Source organism: Haliotis rufescens, unplaced genomic scaffold (assembly GCF_023055435.1).
Source record: "Haliotis rufescens isolate VD_foot unplaced genomic scaffold, xgHalRufe1.0.p SCAF_26, whole genome shotgun sequence".
In the NCBI taxonomy this organism is placed as follows: domain Eukaryota; kingdom Metazoa; phylum Mollusca; class Gastropoda; order Lepetellida; family Haliotidae; genus Haliotis; species Haliotis rufescens.
This window is the reverse complement of record NW_025963957.1, coordinates 4,333,618-4,353,286: the sequence shown is the minus strand read 5'-3', so window position 1 is coordinate 4,353,286 and position 19,669 is coordinate 4,333,618. Positions and strand designations below refer to the sequence as shown.

General features: G+C 39.2%; 1 protein-coding gene and 1 long non-coding RNA gene across 2 annotated transcripts; one reads left to right on the top strand and one right to left on the bottom strand.

Moving 5' to 3' along the window:
* Window positions 1-530: 530 nt before the first annotated feature.
* On the top strand, window positions 531-7,477 carry LOC124147315 (conodipine-P3-like). The gene is made up of 3 exons (XM_048402531.1): window positions 531-559; window positions 6,301-6,483; window positions 7,224-7,477. The coding sequence occupies exons 1-3, from the start codon at window positions 557-559 to the stop codon at window positions 7,425-7,427; spliced, it is 390 nt and encodes a 129-aa protein (XP_048258488.1). The 5' UTR covers window positions 531-556; the 3' UTR covers window positions 7,428-7,477.
* Window positions 7,478-17,312: 9,835 nt separating this feature from the next.
* Window positions 17,313-19,278, bottom strand: LOC124147314. The gene is made up of 2 exons (XR_007222887.1): window positions 19,185-19,278; window positions 17,313-17,573 (listed from the first exon to the last, which is right to left on the bottom strand). It is a non-coding gene; the product is annotated as an uncharacterized LOC124147314 (long non-coding RNA).
* Window positions 19,279-19,669: the final 391 nt, after the last annotated feature.

Sequence of the window (19,669 nt, the reverse complement as noted above, 5' to 3'; positions counted from 1 at the left end):
AGTTATTTGTTTCATGACCTGCGAAATAAATTTCAATTTAGTTTGGCGGCTAAATGATACCTACATTTCAAACGGTGGTCATATGGGCCTCGGATGACACGTTGATTTCCTAACATGCATACATTTGGTAACCACTGTCGCTTCGTGTGATGTAATGTGTGATGGTTTTGTCTTTTGATGTCCTAATGGTGAGTACAAATACAAACTTTCCATGTGAAGCAGCCAAACTTTGGATGACAGTTGGTTGGGACAGAATAAGTTTATTTCAATTCAGTTTCCTGTTTTTCAGCTGGTGCATTCAACAAGTGACAAGATCACACACAGAACAGGAAGGAAAGTCTTCTGTTCCATTGGTCGCCTGCAGCAGACCTCGTAGATTTATGTGTGAATCAACAATGCGTGACATTATCATTTTACAGCCATGTCAACTTTATTACACTCCCATATTACATATTCACACCCGCCTTAAATTGAGTCTATGTCCTGTTCACACTTATACTGTATAAAATATGCATTCGAAAACAACTAAATCATATCACTTGGAACAGCCCCGCACATGGTAAGTAAATTGGTACAGATTTTATGTTCGTTAATACATGTAAGTTATGATTGTCCATCGACTAAAACGTGTTCTCTGTAACTATTCTTTTTGTGTTGCTGAAACTTGGTAAAACGTTCTATCAAGGAGGTGAGGTGATATGGCGTTTTACGTCGCGTCCAAGATTATTGCACTTATATAGCGACGTGCATGTACGGCTGCGTGTACTAGTCCGGACTGATGCCGATTTATAGTGCTAGCTCACTGAGATACCATGCCGCAGTTTAACATGAATACCCCACTCAGACACAGTATACTGACTCCAAGGCGACCAGTCCTTGTTTTAGCCCCTTAATGCCGAGCGCCACACAGGGTAACAACAAGTACCATCTTTTACCGTCTTTTGGTATGACGCGGTCGGGGACCGAACTCCGGACCTTCCGCTCTCCGGGCGGACGCTCTACCACGAGACCACGGAGGCGGTCGTTCAAGGATGCATTATTATACCTTTAAGTGGCATATTAGAACCTGCAGTACCGATGAGAATACAAGCGGAGGCAATACTATTTCCATAATCATAAGAATCTCTACTATAAAAGCAGTGTCCACTGAATGACAATTTGACGAGTATTGAATGATATCAAAACATTGATAGACCTGAATATGAAGTTACACCTTTAGGTCAATTCCCTTGTTTTGATTTTGCCGATCCGAGCAACTACTGACCAGTGTGCTAAAAAAAACCAGATCACCAAGGTGGGGAGCACAATTGATGCCCATGGGGATGCCTACTTCTTGTCTAAATGTTCTATCCACAAATTTCACAAAGATGTTATCTGTTTGTTTGTTTATTTGCCGTACTAAGCAATACTCAAGCTATATGACGGCGGTCTGTAAATAATCGAGTCTGGACCAGACAATCCAGTGATTGACATCACGAGCATCGATCCATGCAATTGGCACCGATGACATGCATCAACCAAGTCAGCGAGCCTGACCATCCGATCCCGTTAGTCGCCTCTTACGACAAGCATAGTCGCATTTACGGCAAGCATGGGTTGCTGAAGACCTACGGCTGAGATGTTATCTGCCGAGCATTCATACTTCTGGCTTGGCGAAGGAATGATATCATGTTAAATGCCTTCCGAAGTTTAAAAGTATCTTGCAAAGTATATAAAGAATTTTTTTTATTCCTTTGGCATGACATAATGAAGCCTAAAATTGTTCAAAGGGTTCTAACCCGATTTCCAATTTGTCGGAATGACACTTGGCACCAAGGTACGCATGTTTTATGTTTGTGTGATCCGTTTTTCTTAATTTGAATTGTATCCTTCGTGTGACCTTTGACTAAGTTCAAATACTGTGATGATTTTCACTAGGCTTGTTAGAAAGATGGCAAATAGTTCATTATCCGAGAGCGATATGGCTAGTAATAATGGTAAAATCAGTGGCAAATTCAACACGCTCACACTTCAACTTCATGAACCAACACCTGTACTTGTACATAACGTTTACATTTATTCATGAACTACTTGTGCCACTTCGGACAACCTGAATTGAAGGTCACACCCTCAATGTATTCCATATTGGCACGTCCTCAAACAAGAACGATAACTCTTCTGTCTGATGATGCGTCCTGAGAGGTGATGAATTAAGCTTTCTAGGATTCACATCGTTCGCTGCACTCGCACATGTTTAAGTCACTGGGTAGCCTAGATTCGAGAGTATGTTTGCACGTCATTTCCCAGTGTAGTTTTACTTGAAGCTCTTTTAAAGTTATTTTGGCTGAATTTAGCTATGGTTCTCCCGATAGCAGTCGAAAATGAATTATATAGAAATACATGTATTATGCTACAGCCGTAAAATGGTAATACACTACTGCCTAGAGAGTCATTCCCCTTACACGCGTCAGAGACCATATAATAGTTTGTATGGATATTCTGAGCTCCTGTAGCAGAATCACGAGTTTTTCCAAATGCCTTGTGGATTAAATATATTTCAATTTATTTGGTACCCATTATCCAAAAATTAAAATCAATACTTTTTAAATAAATTTAGGTACAAAGTTTGATGAGGAAGAATGGTTTTCCAATGTTTCACAAAGTTTGTTGCAATATGCCATAAATTATTTAATAATAAATCCCTATTCTTAAGATCTTCCGGATCATGTTCCATACCTTGGATTTACATGAATTGTTTTTTAAACATTATGCCTTAAATAATCTCAGTTGTTAATAACATCACACTAATTTAAAACAATTCAAAATTCAAAATTTATCAAATAAATCTATTTCTTTTAACAAATTGAGAATTAAACGAGCATTTATAGTTAAAAAAGATCCTTAAAAGAAGTTTAATGATAATAGGTATCCCTTGTGAGAGAAAAGTTTGTACAGTCAAGCAAAATATGCTTCGATCCATTTGTGAAGATGGAGCGGTGAGAATTGTATTTAGATATATTCTTGTTGAAAAATTAGCTGGTTTGTATCAGAATTTATAAATTTAGTAAGTGTAAGGTTTACTTCTGGTTTGACTAATTTTCAAGGAGGCGCAGACAGTAATCGGTAGGTTGCAATAATATCAAGGTCAGTATGAGCTGCTGTAATATGCGGTTTAATCAGATCCCCAGAGGTGGAACAAGCTTCGGTTTAGTTTGGAATAATTCCTCGTAGAGAGGATTAAAAATGCAATCAAATGCTGGATTTGACGGGTTTGATTTTAATTTTGTGATATTTAATGTTGTGCAAGTTTTAAACGACGTTGTTTCAACGGAGGCTCATCAGCCTCTACATACAGACTATCAACAGGTTACTTTTTCAGGCTCCACCATAAATGATGGAACCGTAGTCCAATTTTGAGTGGATCAAACATCTGAACAAATGGAGGAGGGTTGTCTGATCCCCACCCCATTTAGAGTGCGATACGACTTTCAGCAAGTCTGGTGCTTTCAGACACTTTGCCTTGAGATATTTTATATGTGGCAAGAACGTCAGGTGGCGGTCAAAAATAAGCCCCAAGAACTTGGTCCCTCAACAACTTTGATGGGTGTGTCAGTTAGAAATAGTTCTTGGTCTTTGTGCCGTCCATATTTTCTGCAGAAGTGTATACAATTAGTTTTAGTTTTAGAAAATTTAAAGCCGTTAGCGAGCGACCATTTGTGGATTTTATTGAGACACAATTGCAGTTGTCTCAATAGTGTGCATGTTTTTCCCGCAACAAGAAATGTTAAAATCGTCCACAAATAAAGAAACCATCAACTGAATCATTCCAAACCTTTGAGAGACTGTTTATCTTGATACTACACAGTGTTACAGACAAAGTTCTGCCTTGTGGGACACCCTGATCCTGATCATAATGGTCAGACAGGGTTGAGCCCACTCGGACTTGGAATTGTCTGTCTGTTGAAAACTGTGATATAACATGAGGCAAACGGCCTCTCAAACCATAATCATGTGAATCCTTTAGAGTGCCATGGTTCCAAGTAGTATCATAGGCTTCTCAAGATCGAAAAATACTGACACTACATGTTGTTTGTTTACAATAGCATTTTTAACTAAGGGTTCTAATCGTACTAAATAGTCGATAGTACTTCGATTTTTTCGGAAACCACATTGGATAATTGTAATCAGATTATTGGTTTTATTACCAAATTAATCTATTATTCACCATTCGTTCCGTGGTTTTACACACGCAACTGGTTAAGGATATAGGTCGATAGTTAGAGGGATCTGTATGATCCCGGCCAGGCTTTGGTATTGGGACTACAATGGCATTATGCCACGAAGAAGCAAAATTCCCTTATGTGCATATTGGATCAGTTATATCTAAAAGTGTCTCCAGACATGATTCAGGTAAATGTTTTAAAAGCTGGTAGTGTATGTTATCCGCTCCCGTTGCTGTGTCATGAGCTAACCCAAGGGCGGTATATAGCTCATGTAATGAGAAGACTACATAATAGTCTTCACCTTTATCAGAAGTGAAATTTACTTTTATCTTTTCCTGTTGTTTCTTAATTGTTTGAAACTCCGGGACATAATTAGACGTTGAAGAATGTTTTGCTAATGTTTCTCCAAGCTTTTTTTCAATATCAGTTTTATCCGTTAATAACGACGTGTCACCTTTCTTAAGATGGTTAACAGATGATTTTGAACCTTTGGCTTTTATTTTTTGTATCATATTCCACACCTTGGATATAGGCGTGCGGAAATTTATTTTGGAGACATAGTTCCTCCAAGACTTGTTTAAAAGCACGTCGTGCCTTGGCATTTGTAGTTTTAACCTTTTCTGAATTATGGACTGTATGATGGCGGCGGAAATATGTTTCCGCTTTCTTCCTATATTTTCGTGCCTGTTTTCATACGTTGTTAAACCATGGTTTACGAATATGTGGATTTGCAGAGGTCTTGGGAATTGTTTCAGCATTCAGCATGTCCGAAAACAACTGTATGTTGAATGTTGAAAAATGTGTTAATTTTTCGGTGGATAATAATTCATATAATAACCAATCAGCCTTTGTAAAATTCCACCGTGTTGTTGTAGGATGGTCAGTAGGGTTAACAGTTTTAAGGATTGTAGGGAACTGGCCCCTCCCACAAAGGTCATCATGAACTGACCATTCAAATTACTTGTCAAGGTTTGAATCTGTGATTGACAGATCCAGTGCTGAATATGTACCAGGAACAGGATGTAAACACAGAAATAAAGTCTTCAAGCACTTTTCCCTTACTGTTTGTATTTGGACTTCCCCATAGAGGGTTATGCCCCTTTAAACCGCCCATGATGATACAGGGTTTTGGTAACTGTTCATAGAGATTCTGAAGATCAGCCTGTTGAAGAGTACCAGACTCAACCCACGGCAAACGGGCTGCCGAATTTAGTCGCCTCATACGACAAGCAATGGGGTGCTGAGCACACATTCTACCCCGGGTCCACACGGGGGAAGAGCGATTAGCGTTACCCAGCACTCACCACGTGGAGGTTGCTCTTCATGAGTGCCTGTAACGCCAGGGATACAAAGGTGTTAAGTTCCAGTATATTATATAGTCTGGAAAAGTTGATGAGTGAGTAAGTGAGTGAATATGTCTTTATGCCACTTTTAGCAATATTCCAGCAACATCTCGGCGGGGGACACCAGAAACTGGCTTCACACATTGTACCTATGTGTGGAATCGAACCCGGGTATTCATCGTGATGAGCAAATGCTTTAACCACTAGGCTACCCAATCCCCTCAAAAACTTATGAGATTGAAAAGAATATGTGTCAGGCCGGTTTGACCCATGAAATGTTCATAAAGAAGAACAGAGGTCCCACGAGCCACCTTTCTTCTGGCAAAGTAATCTAGGCAAAATGTATGTACATAATTATTTTGATCATAATGTTCTGTGTTAAAATATTATGTATTGTGATTTTTTCTTCTTAAGAATTCATGTTCAACATCCTAAGGCGTGTCTGGATGGATTGGGGTAAAGGTTATGTGTTGGTCAAAAGAAACACCGTTCCTGGCTCATGATCAACCAGCAAAACGCCTTCCTCCACCGACACAGAGGCACATCTTATGACAGATATTACCCCAGGTACCCACAGGGTACATCAAAGTAGAACACTTCTAGTGAATATTTGACTCAGCAGTTTGGTAACTCTTGAAAAAGTTACTGCTCTCTAACAGCCTACAATTCAGAGTTGTTGAGATTTTCATTTAAGAGTATTCAATATCCGAGTAAATTCTGCCTCAAGACATTGCTTACTTTTTGCACCTTTACAGATGCGTCTGCTGTACACGTGGTGTGCTCTGGCCTGCGTGCTACTGTTGACCGGGGATGCAACTGCCCGGCAAACCTGTGACCGCAACAGATACGTCAATGGCTGTTCCGTGCCCTACAAGTGGATACCCTTCAAGAATACATTCAGACCTGCTTGTAACAGACATGATGTTTGCTATTCCTGTGTAAGTATTCTAGATATATTTTATGATTTGCAATTGCAATTACACATATCCAGAAGTTGAGTGCAGGATGCTTAAGCATTATGCTTAGTCAGGAGTACATACGTCATCGGTACCATGTACTTGACACCTCGATACGTTGCTGATAGCATCACTGTCGCGTGGATAGTCATGCACCCAGGCGTTGTTTAAAAAATCATCAAGAACAAGCCTCAAGCCGATTTGTATCTAAACTATATTCTTATGGTTGATTGAAAACACAGTACGTTTATCTCATAAGGCAAAGGTACAACGACTTTTGCAAATTAAAAAACAATGCCTTTAGTAATGTTCTCGCCTGTTAGAGACATCCTACTGACATCTGATATGGTAAGAGAAGCCATTTACCAAGGACCAAGGGACCCGTACAGGTCAGGGGTAAAATAGGCCTTCAGCAACCTATGTCTTGGGAGGCGACTAACGGGATCGGGTGGCCAGGCTCGCTGACTTGGTTGATGCATGTCATCGTATACCAATTGGGTGGATCGATGTACATGATGTAAATCACTGGATGTCTAGTCCAGACTCGATTATTTACAGACCACCGTCATATAGCTGGAATATTGCTGAGTGCGGCGTGAAAGTATTCACAATGGAACGTATTGAATCAGGTCGAACTGGAGATCAGTCAGGAGGATAAAATAAGCATGTCCCTGATAAGTTCAACACAATGTCACTCTACACTGTTGTTACTGTTTTTACAGGCTGCTGCTTATGGAATATCAAAAGCAACATGTGATCGGAGGTTTCTGCGAAGTATGAGACAGATTTGTTCGAGATCCAGGCTTCGAAATTGCCGATCGACGTCGTTTGTTTATCATTTCGGAGTAGCTGTATTTGGAAGACGACACTTCAGTAAATCAGTTTTACCTGGCTGTCGTGATCCATGGGTGAGACAGTGTCTGTAAATGTGATGTCACTTCACGCCATGCATTCAATAAAATGATATTGATATCAATAATGTAGGTTGTTCTTCTTTGTATAGTGTTATATGGTGCTATGTTTTAATTAAAAGAAAATTCCTTCAAATGTGACACATACAATACGTAGAAGGGACTGTGACCTTGACGTCATTTACACGAACGGGGAGATATTCTTCCAGTATTTACAACCGCCGTCATAAAGCTGGAATATTGCTGAGTGCGGCGTTAAACAACATATAAACAAAACAGTATTTACAAGTTGCAGTTCGCGCACGCACACACTCACAAAATTCAATCATTTGAGAACTTAAGTAGTACTTAACCATTGGATCATGCAACGTATTCATAGTTATCGAAGTGTTTTTTTGTATTTACATATGCCTTATTAGCATTTATTCAAGAAATAATGTCTACTTACTCAGTTTGGGCGAACTCTATCAACGTCTTCTGGAAACTAGTCTAATACTAGTTTTAGTTATGGTCATCTGGACTGTGGATTCGCTACAACCGTTGGTTTTGACTAAATATGGCATGTGTTGACCTTTGACATCCTTCCTGAATAGAAATACATCTGAAAACCAACCATATATATTTGTAAACATACTGACTTTTGACATCATCTTTGTTAACTGACTTTACTGGCCATCGAATTTAAACCGTCATCAATATTTAAACGTAGTTTTATTCTAAACAAGGGTTTAGCTTATTGGGTGTAAGAAAATTGTCCATAACTGATTAAACGTCCAACTTCAATGTACTAACCGGTAGAATTACATGCATAGTCAATGGTACAAATGTACTTGTGATGATCCGGGTTGAATAGGTCTTCAGCAACCCAGGCTTGCCTTAAAAGGCGACTATGCTTGTCGTTAAAGGCGACTAACGGGATCAGGCTCGCTGACTTGGTTTGATGCATGGCATCGTATCCCAATTACGTGGATCGATGCTCATGATATTAATCACAGGATTGTCTGGTCCAGATTCGATTATTCACACTCCGCCGTCATACAGCTGGAATAATGCTGAGTGCGGCGTTAAACAACAAACAAACAACAACTTCTTCTCCATTGCCAGTCTTATGATTAAAACGTTAATTAATGAGTATATTCGTATTCGGATATATATGTCAAAAGAGTCATATTGCATTTTCGCCATGAACATAAATTTTGCTGAAATTAATATTATTGTGCAACAACAGTTATGGATGCCTGGTATATTTGGGAAAACACTTTCTGAGTAAAGTACAGATTCTCGTCCTTTTTTGTGTTGAGTCACGTCGGGGATTCGAACGAGAATCTGTTCTTTACTCAGAAAGTGTTTTCCCAAATATAGCATTTGTTATATGACTGCAGTCTGTTAATAATCGAATCTGGACCAGACAGTCCAGTGATTGACATCATGAGCATCAAACTGCGCAACTAGGATACGATGACATGCATCAACCAAGTCAGCGAGCCTGGCCATCCTGTCCCGTTAGTCGCCTCTTACGACAAGTATGAGTTGCTGAGAACCAATTCTAAACCGGAATCTTCATGGGACCCCAATTATGAGGGAAGTTGGGAACTGGATATCCTCGAACCTAGTCGGATCAGATCTAATGTATTGGCCAGGTGTTCCATATTCTTTTCGCGGTACAAAAGTTTCAGACTGTCACACCGAAATAAAGATATCTTACCAGACAGGGATGTCGTGTTTCTTTATTGAACATCGTTTATCTCAGTATAGGTTTGTATAAAATACAAAGGGTCCTCGTGGTGTACCATTCAGTGTCGTCGGAGTGACTCGTCTCCTGGGAGCCTGACTCAAAACCTCGGACATCAAGCCATTATAGATGTCACAGGATGACCTTGTTCAGGGTACAATTGTAAGAATAGGTGGGCCTATGATTTTTAATGCATGTCAACTATATTACCACCCAATGATACGATTAACTTTTAAGATTTCGTAAATTTCCTTATATTATTGCAAAATTTGGCCACGCTCCACACTGTCTGTCATCATCGTTGGTTGCTTCCTGCTATAAAAACCAGCTTGTTTGTCCTCTTTCTTGAGGTTATTTGAATACTTACGCTTTTGATATATGATTTGCACACTGGAAATTATTGCAACATGTCGAACTGACGATTAGTCAGGAGCGTTTAATGAATATCAGTTATAATTTCCATACAAATTCTACACTAATGTTACTGTTTTCACAGGCTGCAGCTTATGGAATATCAAGGGCATCATGTGATGAAAAGTTTCACCACAATATGAGGGAAATTTGCGGGAGACGGTTGCTTTGCAAAAAGGCGGCTAAAGCTTATGCTTGGGGAACGAAGAAATACGGAAGAAAATATTTCCATCAACGAGCTTCACCCGGCTGCCGTGATCATTGGGTGAAACAGTGTCTGTGATTGTGTGTTATCACATCACGCCATGCATTTCATGCATTCAATAAAATGATATTGGCATCAATAGTATGATTGTTCTTCATTCTATGGTGTTATATTTGGTGCTATTTTTGTATAAAAAGAAAATTCGTTCAAATGTGACACGTATAATACGTAGGAAAGATTATACCCAGACGTCATTTACACGAACGTGTAGATACCCTTCTAGCATATAGCACTTGCATTTCGCGCTCGCTCACACAATTATCAATCATTTTGAGAAATAATATTAGTACACAACCATTGTATCTTGCAAAGCATTCATAGTTACCGAAGTTTAATTTAATTTATTCAAGAAATAATGTGAAGTCTACTTACTCAATTTGGGTGAACTCTATCGATATCTATAAAAGTCTTCTGGAAACTGGTCATAGACTAGTTTTAGTTTTGGTCATGTGGCCTGTTGATTCGCTACAACCGTTGGTTTAGGCTGGTTTATGTGTTGACATTTGACATCCTTTCTGAAGAGAAAGACATCTGAAAACCAACCATATATATTTGGTAAAAACAGCCGTACTTTGAACATCTCTTTTGACATCGTCTTTGTCAACTGACTTTTCTGACCATCGTATTTAAACCGTCATTAATATTAAAACATGTAGTTTTATTCTGAACCAGGGTTTAGCTTCCTAGGTATAAGAAAATTGTCTATAAATAGGCGATCTGCGGATTCCATGACTAATTAAACGTCCAACTTCAATATACTTATCGATAGAATTAGATGCATAATCAATGGTACGAATGTACTGCAGCTCTTATCAATAAAACGTTAATTAGTCAAAGAGTTATACTGGATTTTTCGCCATGAACAATATTTTGCCACGAATGTGTTGCTGAAATTAATATTAGTGTGCAACAACAGTTATGGATGCCTGGTGACAGTAAACGCTTAATGATGATTTGAATTTTTGTATGTGGATTCTGGTGCTTGAAAGAAAAGACTATACATAAGATCTACAGATGGCTGAGAAAGTTATCATTTTAAGCCAAATTAAACTTTTCAAGTTTTAATCTATGTCTCTCTATTGCAAACAGTTTGTAAACTGTTCAGCAAAAGTAAAGACAAGTGTTAAGTCAGCGAAGGCAGCATGCGTCCTGAATATCCCAATCATAAGGGAAGTCGGGAACTGGAATCTTGTCGGATGAGAGCCAGGTGTTCCATAATCTTCTCGCAGTACAAAAGTTTCAGACTGTCACACCGAAATAAAGATATCTTACCAGACAGGGATATTGTTGTTTCTTTATTGAACATCGTTTATCTCAGTATAGGTTTGTATAAAATACAAAGGGTCCTCGTGGTGTACTATTCAGTGTCGTCGGAAAGACTCGTCTCTTGGGAGCCTGACTCAAAACCTCGGACATCAAGCCATTATGGATGTGACAGGATGACCTTGTTCAGGGTACAATTGTAAGAATAGGTGGGCCTATGTTTTTTAATGCATGTTAACTATATTACCATCCAATGATACGATTAACTTTTAAGATTTTGTAAATTTCCTTATATTATTGTAAAATTTGGCCACGCTCCACACTGTCTGTCAATGGTGTGAGGGAGGTAACTCTCACTAGAGTTAGTCGTATATGCGTTTGTTTGTTTGTTTGATTGATTGATTAACGCCATAATAACAATATTCCAGCCATATAACGGCGTAATTATAATATACTGAACAACAAAAGTTCCAGTGGCATTGAATAAGATTTAATGCAAGATTATGTTTTTTACCAAATCTGAAACAATTTCGGTTTGCAACAGATAAAAGACTCCTGTAAGTTTTCAAAGGGTTTAATTTGCCATACTGACTTCAGAAAATGCCTGATTTCATTAAAAAAAAAACATGAACATGCCATAATGTCAATTTACAAATCAATAGCGTGTGTGTCCTCCTCTGATTGCGATGCAAGCAACACATCTTCGTCTTATGGAATGGACCAGGCGTCGCACAAAGTCCTGCGGGATATCTGTCCATATCAGCTGGAGCATGTTTCGAAGTTCCTAGAGTGTCTGTGGAACACATGGTTGACGTCGAAGGCGCCGATCCATCTCATCCCACATGTGCTCGATTGGTGAGAGATCAGGGGAGTGAGCCGGCCAGGGGATGACATTCACGTTGTTTTGTTGAAGCGAATTCTGAACAAGTCGCGAGCAATATGAGGCCGGGCGTTGTCATGTTGAAAAGTAATGCCTGGGCCATGACGACGCAAAAACGGTACAACAATAAGGCCGATGATCTCGTCGCGATTTCCCTCTACCACTATCAAACGGGTCCTCTGTCTTGCTGTAATCTCACCCCATACCATAACGCTGCCGTCCCTGAACCGATCTTCTTCCATGACACAATGATTGACGTAACGTTCACCTCGACGTCGGTACACTCGAATCCCTCCATCGCTGTGGCTGAGGTGAAAACGAGACTCGCCAGTGAATAGAACTTTTCCCCACTGCATGGCCGTCCAGCGTAGATGCTGTCTGCACCACTGTAGACGTGTTTGACAGTGGTTTCCTGTCAAAATTGGACGTCTGGCGGGTATTCTGGCGACAATCCCTGCACATCTGAGGCGGCGACGTACGGTTTGTGCAGATATTCGTTGAAGGCCAGGGATGCTTCTTGCAGTCACTGTTGCTGGCTGGAATCGATTTCGTAGGTGTGTTGTTCGAATCCAATCGTCTTGACGATTATTGGTTACACGTGGCCTGCCACTCCGAGGATGGTCTCTGACTGCATTCGTATGTTGCCAACGTTTCCATAAACACCAAATGTTTTCTGTGGACGTTAAATTGTCTTGCAACATCACATTGACTTGATCCTGCTTCAAGCATACCAATGGCTCGCAGACGCTCGTTTTAGGACAGGCGTGGCATTTCGTAATGTTGAATAATTGCGTAATTTTGTTGTTTTTCTGAGTGGTTGTTGTCAGCACGATGCTAAACAATGCAAATGGAATCCCGTTAACGCACATGTTTTTATACCCATTCTTGGGTAGTGAAGTGCATGGGGCTTGCATAAAAGTCAACTTTTGCATGGAATGCATGCTTTTCTGTAGCAGTTGCGTTTTTGTGACTTGATTCCATACATGCACTACAATATTAAAAAACCAAACTTAACTTGTTTGAAAAATACATTAAAATATTGGTGTCACGGGAAATTTTGTTGTTGAGTATTTAATTAGGTGGGTGTATGAAAGTCTTAACTATTGTAGATAGAACACGTTTTCTCCCTTAGAAACTGTTGTTGCTCTGTTTTTCCTCCTTTAGTCAGGTCCAAGCAAAAATACTTACTTCATTCATGTTTATAATTGGATAATTAAGAGTATAAAGTAAATATCGATGGTGATAGGTGATGGTTAGGTGGGTTAGGTGGGTAGATGAGCAGGTGATTCCATACACTAGATACTACCCAATGTCGGTTTAAGATAGGAAATGTAGTCATGAAAATGTAGTACAGTAAAGTACGGTTATAACGAACTCAAAGGGACTACTAATTTTAGTTCGTTATAACCGTAGTTCGTTATAAGCATATACACAGCATAACTACAGCAAGTAGTCGGGACCAAAAAGTAAGTTCGTTATATCCGTCAGTTCGTTATAAGCGTGTTCGTTATAACCGTAGTTTACTGTATATCCAATATGAAAGATGTTTGTCTCGTTCGAGTTTCAAATGCAGCAGTTACCTGCTGTATTAAACTAAATTTAAGACAATTTAACTAAATTAGACAACTTTTAGTGTAAGGTCTCATGCCGGGAAAATTTAGCAGCTGTATATGAACTTGTAGGGCTTGGTTCATATCCAGTAGGCTTTTAATGTAGAAGTGTAGTGCAAGAAGCCTTAATTACGACTGCTGTATACAAGTGCAGAGATTCTCCTGCATTTAACTACAGACAAATATTTAAGATATATGTTCGTTTTGCAACACAGTATCAGAATATAGGTTAAATATTCTGCGAAAAAGCTGGAAACACAGTATGGCTTGTTATTCCCAAAGTATAAAATAGTGATGAAACTTGAGTTTGCGTAGAGGTGAGAGTACGCTGCCCCACCAGTATCACCCGTCACAAACACATGCAAATCCAAGTCAATTATTCATCTGAAAGAAATTGCATTATCCACTGTTCATGATTTTGTCAGTGTAACGTCAAATATGGAATGTCCTCCACATGTCTACCATAAAACGTTTTGAGATCTATAGTCAAACAGGCGACTAACGGGATCGGGTGGTCAGGCTCGATGACATGGTTGATGCATGTCAACGTATCACAATTGTGTGGATCGATGCTGATGATGTCAATCACTGGATTGTCTGGTCCAGAGTCGATTATTTACAGACCGCCTTCATATAGCTGGAATATTGCGGCGTTAAACAACAAACAATCTTATGTCAACACGCGACCTTAAACTCGATTTCATCTCACTTCATATTTATGTAACGTTCTGATTAAGGTTTACGTAGTTTGGGGCATAAGATTTTCTGTTCCTAAGTTGTGTTGCATTAGATATGTGTTTTCCCACACCGGAAGTGATTATAACGTTTTTATTAAAGTTGCTACAGAAGGTGAAAAGTTGTACTGCAATGGGCATTTGTCTTCCGAAACCAGAAATGATGTCATTAAATCGAAAGTACTTAAAACCTTGCTTTCAATATTGTCGGAATGATTATGGAAATGTTTTGTCTCGCTTTTATTTACAGGAATAGGACTTGTATTTAGCAAGTGTTTTACAGATTAAAGCCAGAGGGATGGGGCTACGTTGTACCGCATTAGACATGTAAGTTGAAAATAGAATATTGTTGACCTCCTCGTACAGAAAATGTTTTCTCATTTGACTAGAAAATTAAATTGAAGGTCTTTGCTGGTGCTGTTTAAGCTCTGAAACCGATTATTGTCTATATTCCTATGAAGATCCGGGTGGAATATATCTTCAGCAACCCATACTTGCCGTAAAAGGCGACTATGCTTGTCGTGAAAGGCGACACTCGGGATCGGGTGGTCAGGCTTTCTGACTTGGTTGATGCATGTCATTGTATCCCAATTGCGTTTTTCGATGCTCATAATGTCAAACACTGGATTGTCTCGTCCAGACTCGATTATTCACAGACCGCCTTCATATGGCTGCAATATTGCTATTATGGCGTTAAACAATCAAATAAACAAACAAACGCATATACGACTAACTCTAATGAGAGTTACCTCCCTTACACCATTGACAGACAGTGTGGAGCGTGGCCAAATTTTACAATAATATAAGGAAATTTACAAAATCTTAAAAGTTAATCGTAACATTGGGTGGTAATATAGTTAACATGCATTAAAAAACATAGGCCCACCTATTCTTACAATTGTACCCTGAACAAGGTCATCCTGTCACATCCATAATGGCTTGATGTCCGAGGTTTTGAGTCAGGCTCCCAAGAGACGAGTCACTCCGACGACACTGAATAGTACACCACGAGGACCCTTGGTGTAAATATTGAACGTTTAAAACTTGCATGTGTTTGACTTTACTTGTGTCTGTCTCCACCTCCATTTCAGGCGAGATGACACTATCTTGGATAGGGGTCCAACGATATTATTCGTCTTTCTTAATTTGATTATTTCTGTTTTGACGATACTCGTGCTTACACATTGCAAATGAGAAAAGGAACTGCGTTAAAGAATTGAATTTATGAAAGTTTTGTCTTGTTATTTCCTTTCTTACAAATTGGCGTGGAAACGTGACCAAATCTTTGGTAAAATGAACCATCATGACAAGGGTACCTTGAAACCAGTGATCGGTCGTGGCACCCCATGTCATGGATGGTGCCGAAGGTAAGCACGAGGAGACGTTTTGCTAACGACAGTTCGGTTGGCTCATGCGCTGATTAAATGGGGTCCTCCTAAACATTGATTTCAAATAACTTTCATGTTACAATGTTTATAGATACTTCGTTTTCTAAGATTTGCGTGGTGTTATGCTGACTAGATGTACTGAAAAGCTCCGTTCATCAATTCAACATAGCATCTCGCAAATCGTACAGAACGAATTGTTTATCTCCTTAATGAAGCCGATAAATTATTCTTGAAAATTTGTCAAATTGGGATAATTGAAAACACATTTCCTGTAAAAGACATTAAGAATTCGACGATTTCAAAATGAAATTCTAAGATTTTGTTTCTCTAAATTAAAGATTAAATATATGGGGGAGTGTTTCTGTATTTTATACAAACCTATACTCAGATAAACGATGTTCAATATAGAAACACGAAATCCCGGTATGGTAAGATATCTTTATTTCGGTGTGACAGTCTGAAGCTTTTGTACCGCGAGAAGAATATGGAACACCTGGCTCTCATCCGACAAGATTCCAGTTCCTGACTTCCCTTATGATTGGGATATTCAGGACGCATGCTGCCTTGGTGACTTAACACTTGTCTTTACTTTTGCTGAACAGTTTACAAACTGTTTGCAATAGAGAGACATAGATTAAAACTTGAAAAGTTTACTTTGGCTTAAAATGATAACTTTCTCAGCCATCTGTAGCTCTTATACATAGTCTTTTCTTTCAAGCACCAGAATCCTCATACAAAAATTCAAATCATCATTAAGCGTTTACTGTCACCAGGCATCCATAACTGTTGTTGCACACTAATATTAATTTCAGCAACACATTCGTGGCAAAATATTGTTCATGGCGAAAAATCCAGTATAACTCTTTGACTAATTAACGTTTTATTGATAAGAGCTGCAGTATATTCGTACCATTGATTATGCATCTAATTCTATCGATAAGTATATTGAAGTTGGACGTTTAATTAGTCATGGAATTCGCAGATCGCCTATTTATAGACAATTTTCTTATACCTAGGAAGCTAAACCCTGGTTCAGAATAAAACTACATGTTTTAATATTAATGACGGTTTAAATACGATGGTAAGAAAAGTCAGTTGACAACGACGATGTCAAAAGGGATGTTCAAAGTAAGAATGTTTTACCAAAGATATATGGTTGGTTTTCAGATGTCTTTCTTTTCAGAAAGGATGTCAAATGTCAACACATAAACCAGCCTAAACCAACGGTTGTAGCGAATCAACAGGCCACATGACCAAAACTAAAACTAGTCTAAGACCAGTTTCCAGAAGACTTTTATAGATATCGATAGAGTTCACCCAAATTGAGTAAGTAGACTTCACATTATTTCTTGAATAAATTAAATTAAACTTCGGTAACTATGAATGCTTTGCATGATACAATGGTTGTGTACCAACATTATTTCTCAAAATGATTGATTATTGTGTGAGCGAGCGCGAAATGCAAGTGCTATATGCTAGAAGGGTATCTACACGTTCGTGTAAATGACGTCAGGGTATAATCTTTTCTACGTATTATTCGTGTCACATTTGAACGAATTTTCTTTTCATACAAAAATAGCGCCAAATATAACACCATAGAATGAAGAACAATCATACTATTGATGCCAATATCATTTTATTGAATGCATGAAATGCATGGCGTGATGTGATAACACACAATCACAGACACTGTTTCACCCAATGATCACGGCAGCCGGCTGAAGCTCGTTGATTGAAATATTTTCTTCCGTATTTCTTCGTTCCCCAAACATAAGCTTTAGCCGCCTTTTTGCAAAGCCACCGTCTCCCGCAAATTTCCCTCATATTGTGGTAAAACTTGTTATCACATGTTGCCCTTGATATTCCATAAGCTGCAGCCTGTGAAAACAGTAACATTAGTGTAGAATGTGTATAGAATTATAACTGATATTTATTAAACGCTCCTGACTAATCGTCAGTTCGACATGTTGCAATAATTTCCATTGTGCAAATCATATATCAAAAGCGTAAGTATTCAAATAACCTCAAGAAAGAGGACAAACCAGCTGGTTTTTTATAGCAGGAAGCAACCAGCGATGGTGTGGATGGCTTTTAACCCCATGGGTGTATTTTTTGTAGTTCTGTAATATGAACGCTGTGTTTGATTTAAAGTCAAATGTTGCTGCAAGCATACGTTTGAAGCCAGAGATCATAGAAAGACTTATGCATTCTTCAAAGGAAGTAGCGGATACTCGGAAATAACTTAAAATTAACTTAAAATCAGGAATGACACTACAGCCATGTGTGTGGCGCTACAAACTTTTCTATTTCATGAGCCCTTATTATTTTAAGAGGATACATTTATTGCACACACCACCCTATGTTTGTGAATGTTTGTCAGGGCTGATTTCATGTCTTCTTTCTGGGTGGATGACTTGGGTTCTTTAAGGCGTATGCCTGCAAGGTGAGGTTGAGATGTTGAAGAGTTGGCTGGAGGTGTTCAGGGCTGCATTCGGACTTGGCTCCACTGGTGAGAGTTGCAACAATTGCACTGTAATCTAGGGGAGATGGTTGGATAGGTAGTGTATGTACTGATCTGTGAGATGGGGTTTCATGTATACTCAGGTGGTGATGACTTCAGAGACGTTGACAGAAAATGTCAAGGAAGGGTATTCGGGAGTTTTAGTGAGTTACCATGGTTATTGAGGTGGTTGAAAAGGGTGGTTGGAACTTAGTTTTCTGCAAGGATATGGCGAAGGCGTCGTCAACATTTCTCTACCCAAGACTGGCTGGCTGGTAGGGGGATGTGGCTAGGTTAAATTCTTCAAAGCTGGTCACAAAGATGTCTGATTAGTAGTGGGTAACCAGTGGCATAATAAGTTCTTCCAGCAGACACACGGCCTTCCCGTTCAGTTCATTCAGTGAGCTTGTTTTTAACTCGTGGTCAGTCAAAAGTTTAAGGTCAGGTTCTTCATTATAGAAAATAGCCATTATTGTCAGTTTCGAAGGCATTGTTACCCATTATTGTTACCTGTTACACATTTATGGCTTTCAGTAGGATATCGGATTTCAGTAGGATGTCTCTCAAAGCCGGGTCGATATTGCTTTATGATATAAACGGTCAACCATAACAACAATAGTCCACTGTTTTAGTAGGTGGTCGATTTGAATTAAGGAAACACCAACAGTAACCTCAATCCTCCAGACGCGATACGTTCTGAAAAGTGAACGTTGGGAAAGAATACAGCCTCTGCCTCTGACTATAGGCTTATGCAGAGGTGAAGATTCTAATTTTTTCTTCAATTTAAGGGGCCGAGTGTTTTGGGTATAATAAAGCATTTTTATATGGTATAAAAGCATTTTTTACACCATATGTAGCCAAACCCCAATAAGCAGTTTTGTTCGAAGTGACCGAAAACTAGTCAACTTGACATGTTGAACCGGTCCCCATACAGCATCTTGCACAATCAATGGCAATTGCAAATGACAAAATATATCTGAAACACTTACACATGTATAGCAAACATCATGTTTGTTACAAGCAGGCGTGAACGTTTTCTTGTAGGGTAACCACTTGACAGGCAATGTACAGCCATTGACGAAACGGTTGCAATCACAGACCCGGGCCCGGTGCTGTCTCCGTCTCCACCAAAAGGCAGCTGCATCCCCGGTCAACAGTAGCACACAGGCCAGAGCACACCACGTGTACAGCAGACGCATCTGTAAACGTGCAAAAAAGTAAGTAATGTCTTGAGGCAGAAATTACTCCACGAATATTGTCAACACTTAAATGAATATCTCTAAACTCTGAACTGTAGGCTATTAGACAACAGTGTCTTTTTCAGGAGTTGCCAAACTGTTGCGTCAAATATTCATATTACAATAGAAATGTTCTACTTTTAGATACCATGTGTGTACCTGGGGTGACATGTGTCGCCATGACCCTATTGCCAGTCATAAGAGGCAACTTGTTTGTCGTGGGTTACACCCTGTGT

Coding starts and splice junctions, on each gene's coding strand:
- LOC124147315 (XM_048402531.1), top strand. Junction 6,484..7,223: donor ATGATGTTTGCTATTCCTGT/GTAAGTATTCTA, acceptor CTGTTTTTACAG/GCTGCTGCTTATGGAATATC.